Here is a 14,028-nt window from a genome sequence, read left to right as displayed (position 1 = left end):
CAAGAACTCCTTGACACGTTTATAACATACTATATGCTTCATTATTGTTCCAAAATATTGACCATTCTAGTTTCTATTAGATAGGTGATACCAGGAACATAATGATTTTTGTTTTGGTATTTAGACAAATGGCACTTCGTAAGTGTCTACAAGAAACATTCTTTGTATGATTAGGAAATCTTATCAGCAATTTCTATCTTATGACATTGTCCCTTTTTTGAAAAAACCCAGATTGGTACCCGAGTTTAGTGGACTCGAGTACTTTACAGAGTACTCGAGCTCTTGATGCTCGGGTACCAATCTGCCTGGTAAAAAAAATTTTCCAAAACCTGTTGCCCCTTTTTTGAAAAAACCCAAATTGGTACTCGAGCTCTTGATGCTCGGGTACCAATCTGCCTGGTAAAAAAAAATTTTCCAAAACCTATTGTCCTTTTTTTGAAAAAACCCAGATTGGTACCCGAGTTTAGTGGACTCGGGTACTTTACGAAGTACTCGAGCTCTTGATGCTCGGGTACCAATCTGCCTGGGAATTTTTTTTTTCCAAAACCTGTTGTCCCTTTTTTGAAAAAACCCAGATTGGTACTCGAGTTCTTGAAACTCGGGTACCAATTTGCCTTGGAAAAAAATTTGTTCAACACTTTTGAAAACACCCAGATTGGTACCCGAGTTTAGTGGACTCGGGTACTTTACAAAGTACTCGAGTTCTTGACACTCGGGTACCAATCTGCCTGGGGAAAATATTCTTCTAAATGAACCTTTTTTGTGGTGCAATCATGCCCATTTCACAGCAACTGTCACAGCCCCAATTTATGTAACACACAATCTTTACAAGAGTAGACACTACCCAAAACCCATGAAACAAATGCACAAGGTGAATCCATAACTAAAGATGGCATATAATAAACAATCAGCCACCATTTTAACAATTGCAGATTTGCAACAAACAATTTCAAAGTTGGTACAACTAACTTCAAATTAATAGTAACAGATATAAAAGTCATTTGTAGCAAAACTGTCTAATCCATCGATTTGGCATTATCCAATTATTTGTGAACAACATTATCAATTTGCAGTCATTCATCACCCATGCTTTCCCATGCATTTCTGAATTATCAATTTGCTGTCATTCATCACCCATGCTTTCTCATGCATTTCTGAAATTGGAGACCACCACTTTCAACATGTAATCAGCTGCTACAACCTCCAGGTCCTCTAGCTGGTATTCATCTTCATCACCCATGCTTTCCCATGCATTTCTAAAATTGGAGACCCCACTTTCAACATGTAATCAGCTGCTACAACCTCCAGGTCCTCTAGTTGGTATTCATCTTCATCACCCATGCTTTCTCATGCATTTCTGAAATTGGAGACCACCACTTTCAACATGTAATCAGCTGCTACAACCTCTAGGTCCTCTAGCTGGTATTCATCTTCATCACCCATGCTTTCCCATGCATTTCTAAAATTGGAGACCCCACTTTCAACATGTAATCAGCTGCTACAACCTCCAGGTCCTCTAGTTGGTATTCATCTTCATCACCCATGCTTTCCTATGCATTTCTGAAATTGGAGACCCCACTTTCAACATGTAATCAGCTGCTACAACCTCCAGGTCCTCTAGCTGGTATTCATCTTCAACACCATCATCCTCTGTCTCACCAGTGGTTGGATCAACCTAATAGTATTGCCAAATGCATAAGTTAATAAAACAACTTTGATATGTTAATGATTGACTTAAATTTTCCATATCCCATCCTTCATTTTGATCATGAGAAGTTAAGAATCTATGCATGGAAACAACCTCAGATACTGCACCAGTTGTTGTTTTAACTAGACAAAGTAGGATACCGAGACTAAAGATCTACAGAGCTATCAACAACCAGTAGAAAATAAGCTTCTTGAGTCTTCACAAAGCAAAATTTATGAGATCGTTTTCTATGTTTTTGCTTAAATGAAATTAGCACATAAAGCCCATAAACTCTTATCATAATAGCAAGCACAAACCAAAACCCAATTGGATAATAAATAGTCTTGGTAAAATTTAAAGAAAAGAATATGCGTAATAATTCATTGAGAGAAAAAAAGATATCTCAATCACTCGAGATATTTATTTATTTTCCTTCTAATGCTCCAAATGGCAATGCGAATGACTTTTTGCATGCATCCTATAGGGAAAGTAGCTTATAATATAAATGTCATATTTGGTCCTTAAAATTTTATCCAATTTCTCTTAAGTTTTAAAAATACATAATTGAATGGCATATATCATGCATTTTGTTTCAAGTTGCATTTAAAAGGATGCAATGGTTCAAACTTAGCATACCTACTCCGCGAGACCACCACTTGTCAGTACCTCGTTCCGCTTAGGGCATATTCTTTGGTTATGCCCCTCTTGGTCACACAACCCACATTACACCTTCCTCCCCCCCTCCTTCCATGGTGTGGTTCTCGGCCGATTCCCGCCCTCGTCCATCTCATTCCTGATTCGTGTTGAGACAGGGCGACCTTTCTCTCGGATTAATCGGGGGTTAGGGAGGACCTTTCGAGTTTCTTTAGGATCCGGCCATGATAATCTATCTTTCAATGCAGGGAAAACGGGAGCATAGCTCCGGAACAATGCGTCCACGCTATAACATGGGTCAATGTATTGCTCTGCATCATGTCGATACCTAATACAAACTACAATGACATGTGAACATAGTATCTTGTACAGTTTCCATTTTTGACATGTACAAGTTCTTTGTAGCAAATTAACTGCATGTGCGTGATCCCCATGTCCAGCAATCCCTGTATTATACGGTGTATCTACTTGATATGATTGTTGTTGCGCGCTCAATCTCATCACCCTGTGATTCTCCGCCTTCGCCTTATTTCTCATGAAGATATCCAAGGCATATTTAGTCCATTTTTTTCTTGAATTCAATTGCTCTATGCTCTTATTGTGACTATCATCAAAGTAAGCATTCAGTTTGAACCATGTGTATTTCACCATTGCCGTAATAGGCAGGCTACGAGCACCCTTTAGAACACCATTGAAGCACTCAAAGACGTTTGTAGTTATCGCCCCATAACGGTAACCGTTGTCAAAAGTTAGAGCCCATTTCTCTTTGGGCACATCCTTCAAATATTGGTGCGCATCTCGGTTGATATTCTCAATTAAATCAAAGGTGGCATTGAACTTTCGCTCCTGGGTAGCACTTGCTGCCCTCCATGCTAGATTCTTTAAAGTTTCATTACTCCATCTACTATTGACGTTACTGCATAGATGACAAAGGCAGTAACGATGTTCTGTCATGGGAGGCTGCAAGGAAAAGTCTCGATTAGTGTCTCTTGAATACTAGGGTGTCGGTCAGATATGACACACAAGTGTCTTCGGTCGGTAACATACCTTCTTATACAAGCTAAGAACCAACCCCAAGTCTCTGTGCTCTCACTCTCGACAACGGCGAAGGCTAGTGGATAAATCTTATTATTAGCATCTGTCGCCATTGCAATCATCAATTTCCCTTTATATTTTCCATACAAGTGGGTTATATCAATGCTAATCACAGGTCTACACTTCTTGAACCCAACAATACATGGACGAAACGCCCAAAATACGGACTTGAATGTATAAGTTCCCCCTTCATAATTATCGTCCACTAGTAACCTATACTTTGTACCCGGACTTGCATCCTTAAGTCCTACCAAAAAACGCGGCAGCTCTGCATAAGACTCCTTAAAATCCCCGTATATAGCTACAACGGCCTTTTGTTTGGCATCCCATACCTTGTATGTGAACCATAATGATTATGTTAGAAATGAATACAAGTTAAATATTTGTAGTTGAAAAAAAACAAATCAAGACTTGTAACGCTATAAGATGAAAATAATATTTCTTTCTCCTTATTCCTTTTTTTTTTCTTTTTCTTTTTCAATTTCAATTTTCATAATATAAAGTATTCATGGGTTTTGGGAAAAAATATCATGCTTATACTTCACAGAATTTTCAATAATGCAAGTTAAAGAATACCTTATAGTGAGATACTTCGTGTTTTAAGTCTGCCAAAGCAACGTGGTGTAAGTTCTTTATCTTATACGCAGGGCCTTCTCGTATATAGTGCTCAAGTACATATGCTAGGAACGTCGAATCAATCATCCGACCATCATGAGCATTCTGAATTTTGTCGCAAGTGTGGGGGCCCTTGCATTTTGCGATCTTCCAGACATTGTCTCCCTTGCAACAAATCGCACGAACTGACCATGGACAGGAATCATCCTAGCAGCTCACCATAAGCCTCTCTGTGTCTGAATGCTCAGTTTTGAAGCTAAAATTCTCTCGCACTGCATACCACGTCAACGCATGTCGCACCACCAATTTAGTCGCAAATACCATCCCTTTGATTGGCTGCTCCCTAGGCGTCCAACTTGATACTTCCCCTTGCATAACCGATGATGGATCTAACATATTATCCCAAGTGTTTTTGGTGAACCATTCTGGCGTAGGATCAGGACCAGGGCATGTGTCTCTATTCTCTTCTACAACCACATCTTCGATATGATCAACATCCTCATGTTCACCCATGGTATCTAGGAACTCCTCGAAGTCATCCCTAGTAACATCAATATGGGTTGCATCATCACCAAGTCTGTGATCATCTTCATTTTCGAATGTGCCCCCATGTAGCTCATCATGAGATAAATGCTCTCCTTCATGCACTTCCTGAGACCTTTCCTCCTCCTCAGTTGAGTTCACATAGGGAAATGTCCGCCACGGTTTACTGCCATACCCATCTCCTGTATTCTCTGCACACCCTTGATAAGACTGTAATGGTATTGAGTCGATGTGCTCATCTACAGTTCTATCCACAACAGTATGTTGTGAACCCTCTCTAGCCTCTACTATGGCGAGCTCAATAGTGACATAGAGCTCCGAAGCAATGAATTCTTTCACCACCATTTGTCCAACAAATTCCCACATCATCTTCACTTCGGCGCCACCCGATAACTGTAGTGAATTGTAGAAAACCTGGGTACCTACAACCAGTTGACGTGCTCGATACACGATGGAGATGTTATGCCTAGACTGGTCTAACCCCATCGCCTTTAATATTCTGCATTGCAAGTTTATAAGGCCTATCCCACGCTTTACCCTAACACATTTTTGCTTTTGGTTTAAGCCTTGGTATGACAACCCATGCAAGTCATGATAATACGTCTCTCCATCGTAGTACACATAGAAAATGTGAAAATCCATCACCGATCTGTTATTAACAATATTAAAAGTTGTCATAATCTATAAATATTTACATACATTTGGCATATAAAAAAACCAATTTATATTCAAACTCAACATCCTCAACTTTCTGTATAGACATAGAAATAATTGAATCGAAAATCATAATGTGCACTTAACCATATATATATTTTATACAAATATAAAATAATAAAAGGTCAACCATTTCGACTTTATTTTATTGCGCCAATTTCTTTGTTCAGTAATGATTTGATATTATTATGAACACCCTTATTACTGTAAAAGTCAACAAAATATCATATTACCTCTATCTATCAACCTATGAGTTTTATACAATTAAGCCACATGTAGGGGCGGAGCCAAAGGGTGGCGAGTGGGCCACATGCCCCCCTCACTCCTCCTAAAAAGTCTATTATATATATATGCTTATGTAAAGCGAGTTAGCTTCTGGCATAGAATAGAAAAGCAAGGAAACAGTTTTCCTATACAAACTGTACAAACATCACATGAAATAAATATGCAAATAACAAATCTTCCAATTGAGAAAGTTTAGAGACACAACAAAATCTCACCATATTTTCACAATACTCATGTTTTTTGTTCAGATGAATCTTAAAATAATTTGTTTTTTTCTTTTCTTTTTTATTTATTTATTTATTTTTTTTATCCTGACTAATGATGTACTAACACCTTAATTTATTGTAAAAATATTGTGAAATTTTGTGCTGTTACGAAAACAACTCCTCCCACTTTAATCAATCTGACACAATAAATGCCACGAAACTGAAATTGTTAAAGCTGATTACACTTTTGACCAATATTAACTCTTTTTATCTTGACATTGAGTTCACTACCTAAATTTACTACTTTTCTCATTTGAAGTTCTGCCCGTGGAGCTCCAATTACACATATATAATAATAATAATAATAATAAAATATCATTGTTTTTTAAATTGACAAAAAAGTTTTACATATATATAAACTATCTCATCTATAAAATATTTAGGGCTTGCTTGGTAATAATTTTGTTTTTCCTGTTTTCAAAGCAGTATGAACTATGAAAATAATTTTCAAAACGCCAAAAAAAAAAATTATATTTGGAAGTCCATTTTTTCTTTTGAGGTTCTTAATTTTTTTATTTATTTTTACAAAAAATAATGTGTTGATACCCTTTTTCTGTTGGATAATCATAAGCTTCAAAATTGAAGCGTGAAATTAAAGCTCATGTACCTTTTTTTTTTGCTTGTTGGGGGGGGGGGGGGAGTGAGAATTTTTTTTTCTAATAAATAAATAAATAAATATATTTAAATTTTTTTAACGTAATGTGTAGATACCCTTTTTTGTTGGATAATGATAAGCTTCAAAATTCAACTGTGGCAATACAACTGATGTACCCTTTTTTTTGGGATAATGATAAGTTTCAAACTTGAAGTGTGAGAATTTGTTTATAATAAAGATAAACTCTTTAATTTAAGATATAAAAGAGTTTGAACAAATCTGTGAGGTCCATTGTTTCCAATTTATTTACAACTATACCATTAAAAACAATTTTTTCTTTTTTTTATCTTGAAAATATTTTTGAAAACTGTTTTTTGAAAATATCAGCCAAACAATAAATTCAAGTATGACACCCACTATTTTTTGGTTTCTAAAACAAAAATTTATATTTAAATCCTATTACTAAAGACGCCCTGAAATTCTAGGTGTTTATATTTTACAATGATGCATAAAAGGTGAATTTTTTAATCGAATTGTAAAATATCATCAAATTAATACGTACTTTGACAAGTATGTTAAGAATAATGAGAACTTACAATCTAATGATGAAAATGTTAAAGTACGTATTTTGATGAATGAACTATTAGATTGTATTATCTTTTTATATCCTCCATGCCTGCAAAGTAACAAGATACTTAGAGATCAATAGCTATCTCATGATAAAATTTGTACTTTTTAAAAATTTTGATATTATACAGAAAACATTACTATATGGATTATATACTAAATAATTTATGATTACAATAAATTTGACATGCATGTATAAACAATGAAAATATATAATTCAATAATGAGGTTTTAAAAATAGTGATCCAATAAAAAAAATAGAGACATATAACATCACAAATAGTCACATAAAGTGTAAATTGAACTCCTCTCTCTCTCTCTCTCTCTCTCTCTCTCTCTCTCTCTCTCTCTCTCTCTCTCTCTCTCTCTCTCCCCATTGGATTCCTTGTTCTCTATATTATTAACATGATTGTCAAATTTTGTGTTAATCATGGGTTATTTACTATAATATCAAATCCAAAAACTCATAAATATGCGTGATTGTTTTTTAATTAATTATTTTCTTGCATTATTCTAAAATACAAAAAACTTGAAATTTAAATATTTTAAATACAAGATAGTTATGCCCAGAGTTTTGTAACTGAATTGGTTGACACATTTTGATATTCCTTAAGATTTAAATCTCTCCTCTTTTCAATTAGAAAATTGTGCTGGTATTAGGGTGAAAATTAGGAATGAGCTTGGTCAAGTAATGGACTCTCTATCATGATTATAGAATCATATATATATATATATATATATATATATATTTATATATAAAATATGAGACAATTATTGATTTCTAACTTTTAAACAAATTTCCAAATAAGGAAGATATAAGGAAAAATGTAATCCAATAAAATTCATTAAAATACATATACAAGAAAAAAAAATACTGAATTCCAATCCATATATATTTAATGGATTTTTTTTTTTTTTTTCGAAAAGAGGATAATGCATTTACCAAAATCCAATCAAATTATTGTCTTGAATCAGATAATCACGTGACACTAACGTTTTGCTTATGTTCAAGATGTGGACCAACCGAGCAACTGTTTTTTTTTTTTTTTTTTTTTTTTTTTTGAGAAGATGTCGACCAATCTTTAAAAGTTAAAACCCGTCAAATATATAGATATATATATCAGCAGTTGTACATATATATATCATTGAGTTCACTTACGTTTTATATATATATCATTGAGTTCACTTCCGTTTTATATATATATATATATATAAGCAATTGTACATATATATAAATATATATATATATATATATATATATCAGCAGTTAATATTGCAAATTTCAATACATGAAACTCATGCACAAAAATCTCATACGAACACAATCTAAAAACTAAGCATTTTACTCTCACTATTGCAAAAATGTCATATCTAAAAATTAAGCATTATTACCTCTATGTACTGGTCACAACAGGGTTTGCCCAAAGGATAAATGGACAACACGTTGGTGGATGGAGACACTGAGAGTAGACTTGCAGATGGGGACCAAAGAGTAAAGTCTATGCTTCAAATTTCTGACTCGCACATGGAGGAATGAGAGAGTTTCTGACTCACAGACACAAATGGAAAAGAGACACAAATGGGAAAGAGACGGAAATGGAAAAAAGTGGTGTTGGTTAAAAGGTACTCGAGCTCAAAGAACTCGAGTACCATTTATTGTGCATGTCCTATTACAGTTCACGTCAATAGTAGTAGGTTGTGAAATAAATGAAAAGATGGTACTCGAGCTTCTTGGGCTCGAGTACTGTTTAAACAGTACTTGAGCTTCATAAGCTCAAGTACTAAGCCAATATTTAATCCCCCCTTTTCCACGCCAGCGTGCCATGGTGGAATGGAAAAATGTGGTACTCGAGCTCACCAAGCTCGAGTACCACAAAAAGGGTGAGCTCGAGTACCACAAAAAGTGGTAGATCCCAAATTATTTCCGAAATAGTGCTCTGTTGCTAAAAATTTCAAAAAAACATGGTATTTGGCCATTTTTGCCTGGGTTGAGTCATTCTTTGCTCTTTTTTTTTTTTTTTTTTTTTATGTTTATTCTTATATATCAATAAATAAATAAATAAGAGTTAAAGTAGGGCAAATTGGGGCTTTTCGTTCTTGCTTCCTTAGTGGAAACCTCGTGAGAGATGGCTGAAATGTGACAGTGGAAACCTTTTAGTGCTAATTAAAGTCTTCTATCTTTTAAAGGTCAGAATCAAACCTGTCAATTAAACATCACTGAAATGTGACATCTCTTTCATTGGGCTTAATATAGAGCTTTGCCGCCAGACTTTGTATTCTGCTGTATGGAGGGTCCCCTTTGTCTATGGGATAATAACATTGGTTCTTGAAGGGTGTCACATGTTTTGATTAGATTTTTCAAAGTAATTCTTAATTACTTCTAAAGCAGAGAGAATGATGCTCTCTCTTTTCACATTCATGGTAGGGTCCATCATGAATGTAAAAGGAAGGAAAACCATCTATGCTCCTAGAGTATCTAAGAATTTTTCGATTTCTAGAGTTGGCACATGGCTATGTCCCCTACTAGTTGTTAGGCTGGTGGTCTAGTGGTTCTTAGGCTGCATATATAATTTGGGAATCATGAACACGACAAAATTGTCAACATACTGGTGTCAGATACGTATCTGAAACAACACATATCCAGGCATAAACGTGTCAAGTATGCACTCAGGAAGAAAAAAAATCATTTTTTAATTCAGATGTTTTATTTTGATGTTGAGTATTGTTTATTTGAACTCTTTTTATAGTTATCTAGTTTATTTTAACTCTTCATTCATACTTTAAACAATATTTTATTGTCTTTAAATTAATTTTAAATATATTTCTAAACATTTCATTATTGTTACATACCTTTTAAATTCAAAATAAACAACTTATTCCATATATATATATATATATATATATTAATTTATTAATTGTAGCATCCTCAACATATTGTATCCTAGTTTTTCAAGAAATGCCATGTCACTGTACTATGTATCATGTCGTATTGTGTATCGTATCTGTATCCGTTGATGACGTCGAAAATTGTCACCAATGGGTCACACCGTACTCGCGACTCGAAGCGAACCTGCGCGACAAAAACAATCGACGGAAGTCCTTTAGAGAGCACCGGTGTGGTGCCGGCCAAAGGCTCTCCGACGGTCAAGTTAGAATTCTTCTGTTTTACTTTGAGCGTTAGAGAGGGTCAATTAAAGCGTACCTCGATTTCTGTGGGTATTAGACCTTTTATAGTGATAGAGGGTTGACTTTTCCTTTTTGGTTTCCACATCTTTTCAATGTGGGACTCTACTCCCAATTCTTCTAGGCGTGGTGAGCAAGGATTCCCACTTCCGGATCTTAGGGTTTTTCTGGGCTATGGACGTTTCGGATCATGGGCCCTTACTGTGTCAGTCAGTGATGGGCCTTCAAAGCTGGGACCATCTTTACACAGGCCCAAGAGACCCAATCCGTCAGGCCCATTAAGGTAAGCCCATCAGGCCCAATATTTTATCATCTTCAGTTGCCCCCTTCACCCCAATGGTCCGTCACCTTTTAGGTCAAAGGATCACTGGGGTGACGGTCCTTACGTATGGGTATGACGGTCATTTTATGACGGATTCATGCAAGAAGGACGACGGTTCCAGATGGATAAACCCGTCATAGGAAGATTCACCAAGTTGACGGTTACATGACGGGCACAAATCTGTTGGTACGTACTGACAGGTTGTCAGCATTTATTAAGCATGCCACGTGTCACTCTCTGAATGGTCGTTGTATAGGATCGAAGCGTCGCTTCGTCTTCCGTGCACCTCCTATATATATAAGGCGCCTCACTCTCTCATTTTTCACTTTTCACTCAGAAAACATTTGTCAGAGCGAAGCCGTCAACCTTGTCAGAGTAATCCGTCGAGGACGACTATCTGTTGATTACACCAACCGTCACCTATCCTCTGATAAGTTTGGTAAGTGCTTCTAATTTACTATAGTCAAGTTACATTTCCGTCCATGCATTGTTGTTAGGCTTTCCGTACCCGTCAACACATTCAAACCCGTCGGTCTTAGGTTTCATTGTCAATTGTAGGAAATGTCTAGTGCGTCAAGTAACCAGTCGGTGGTTCGTGATGGGACGGAATACGAGGATGTATACCCGTCCGGTCATAAAGACCAAGAGAGCCCCGGCGAAGATAGGAGTCCGTCTGCCTCCTCTTCATCCTCAACAAATGAGGATGTGGAGATAGTTGAAATAGAGGGTTCCGATGACGACGGGGATCAAGCACTGGAGTCCGTTGTAGGCGCTGATGGACTAAGGCAGTTCATCATGTTGCCAGAGTGGACGGTGCATAGGTTCACGTCCGTCATCAGGGAGAAACACTTCAGCACCTTCAGGACCAACTTTCAAATCCCAGACTATGTTTCCATCCGTCTACCATATGCGTCGGAGAAGTGTTACTATAAAGGGGTAGACGGTGTCGGAGTGTACGAGCAGGCGTTGAAGGCTGGACTTCGATTCCCGCTTTCTACCCTTCATAGGGAACTCTTACAGTATCTGGGGTTGTCCGTCACCCAGATATCCCCTAACGCCTGGAGGGTCTTCATAGCCATGGAGATTCTTTACGGTGCAATGTCAAACGGGGAAAGGAAATTGACGGTCCGTGAATTTCTTCACTGTTACCGTCCAGACGAGATTTCTGGATCAAGGGGGATGTATAGTTTTGCTAGTCGGAGCCCCTTGTTGAAGGTGATCTTTGAGACCCCAGACTCAAATAGAGACTGGAAGAGTCGGTACTTCTTCCTGGAGGGTGACAGATGGATGAACCATCCAGGGGAGACGGAGTACATGCCCGTCGACACAACTTGGGCAGTGATAAATCAGACACGTATGCATCCGTCTTAATTTTGTACTGCTTTTCATATCCGTCCAGTTATATGTGTGTATCTTGATCATCTTTCTCTGCAGGTAGACGGCGCCCACAAGTCAGCCTCGAGGAGTTTAGTTTCCTTGAAAAGGTTTGCAGGAAAACTACGCCAGAGGAAAGGACTTAGGCTAAGTTGGTGAACCCGAGGACCATACATTGGTACTGCGACGGTCCTGAGCCCACCCAAGAAGCAATTAGATACGACGAGCGAGTTCATAGACGTAAGCCCGTCAACTTTACTTTGCCATTTACATGGCCTTATTTTGTTTTAATTTCATCCGTCATTATTTGTAGAGATGGATGACGCAAAGAGGAGAGCTTTAATCAAGTCCCAAGCCGTCAAGAAGAGGGAATCCGGCGAGGAGGTACCTAAGGTGTCGGCTTCAGTCCCTAAGAGGAAACTGACAACAAAATCCGACCGTCCATTTAAGCAACCAAAGGTCTCTCTTGAACCTGTGGTTGGTTTAATGGCTGAGGGTAACAAGGTCGTCACCCCAGCGAAGCAGGGGAAGGGTAAGGGATTGATGACGGTCCCAGACGGTAAGCAAGAGAGACCTCCTTCCCTTCTCCGTGATGACTCCAAGTATGCATTGGAGAAGCTGTCGTCCATCATCACGGCAGAAGACTATGAAGACCTGGGAAACCATTCGACGGAGGCCATGGGGGAGACGGGCCTCTTTGCCGTCGCTCAGGTTGGTTATGTCCGTCAAATAAGTTTTTATTTTTCTTTCTTGTTGTTACTTACATTATGTGACGGTCTCTTTTCTATTCGCAGTCCTTGGTCATGATGAAGGGACTACTGGATCGGTGTCTCAACCGTGAGAGTACCTTGGACCGGGTGCGCGCGAAGGCGGAGCAGACGGAGGAAGAGCTCGGACAACTCCATAAATGGAGGTCCAAGATGGAGAAGAAGCTGGAGCTTTCTGAGAAGGCGAGGAAGGATCTGGAGGAGAAGACGGCCTCTGCGCTGACGGTCATCAAGAAAAGGGAGGCGGAGATCAAAGAACTCAAAGAAGAGATCCGTCATGCTAAAGAGGTAGCCGTCGAGGAGTACCGATGCTCAGAGTCCTGCTTGAGCGAGCTGTCAGATTCTTTCCTTCAAGGCTTCGATGATTCTCTCCGTCAAGTCAAGAAGGCCTATCCAGAGCTGGATTTATCAATGGTCAAACTTGAGGACCAAGGCCAGACCTCTGCCCTCCCCATTGCCTCCGAAAATACGGAGGACCTCTTTGGCGACGGCGCTGCTCAAGGAGACGGAGAGTCCGTCCCGTCGAAGGACGTCCAAGTCGCTGAAGAAAAGAAAGATTGATGCCTATGTAATTTATTTTGTGAACAATCCGTCCTTCTTTTTTTTTTTTTTTTTTTATTCATATTTTAAGACAATCCGTCCTTTTTTAATTGTATTAAACATTTGTCTTTGGGGCTTTTGGCTTAATGTTCACCTATGCTTTTTATAATTGTTTGGTACTCTGTTTAAAGCTCCGTCTTCCTTCTTGAGGAAGGATTTTTGTGAGAATATTTGTTTATCTGTGATACTCCGTCCACCTTGCAGACTTGTTATCTTGTGTTGATTGAGCATTTACATCGGTGAGAATTTTCCTTTTCCGTCTGTTTTGAGAGGTTTATTATGAGGACCATCCACTTTGTGGCGTTGTACATCATTTTTAAATATATCGCGTATTTAATGGACTTGTAGAAAATTTTAACGTAGCTAGTTGTCCGTCCACATTGCTTACACGCTATTCTATTATCTCCGTCTGTTTTGTGGACATGTATTTCAAAATCTTAGTGATCCGTCCACTTTGGGGACAGTTTTTCCATCACCTTAGTGATCCGTCCACTTTTCGGTTTTATATTATCACCTTAGTGATCCGTCCACTTTGTGGACTCATGTTTCATCACCTTAGTGATCCGTCCACTTTGTAGACAGTTTTTTATCACCTTAGTGATCCGTCCACGTTGTAGACAATTTTTTTATCACCTTAGTGATCCGTCCACTTTGTGGACTCATGCTTTATCACCTTAGTGATCCGTCTACTTTGTGGACTC

General features: G+C 38.0%; 1 protein-coding gene across 1 annotated transcript; it reads left to right on the top strand.

Annotated features, from left to right (window-relative positions):
* Nucleotides 1–12,275: 12,275 nt before the first annotated feature.
* On the top strand, nt 12,276–13,492 carry LOC126719164 (uncharacterized). The gene is made up of 3 exons (XM_050421749.1): nt 12,276–12,671; nt 12,755–13,062; nt 13,459–13,492. Exons 1-3 carry the CDS (start codon nt 12,276–12,278, stop codon nt 13,490–13,492), a joined length of 738 nt encoding a protein of 245 aa, XP_050277706.1.
* The last annotated feature ends 536 nt before the right edge of the window (nt 13,493–14,028 follow it).

This window comes from Quercus robur, chromosome 3 (assembly GCF_932294415.1).
Source record: "Quercus robur chromosome 3, dhQueRobu3.1, whole genome shotgun sequence".
Classification (NCBI taxonomy): domain Eukaryota; kingdom Viridiplantae; phylum Streptophyta; class Magnoliopsida; order Fagales; family Fagaceae; genus Quercus; species Quercus robur.
Note: the sequence above shows the minus strand (reverse complement) of the source record. Positions and strands in the feature narration are given on the sequence as shown.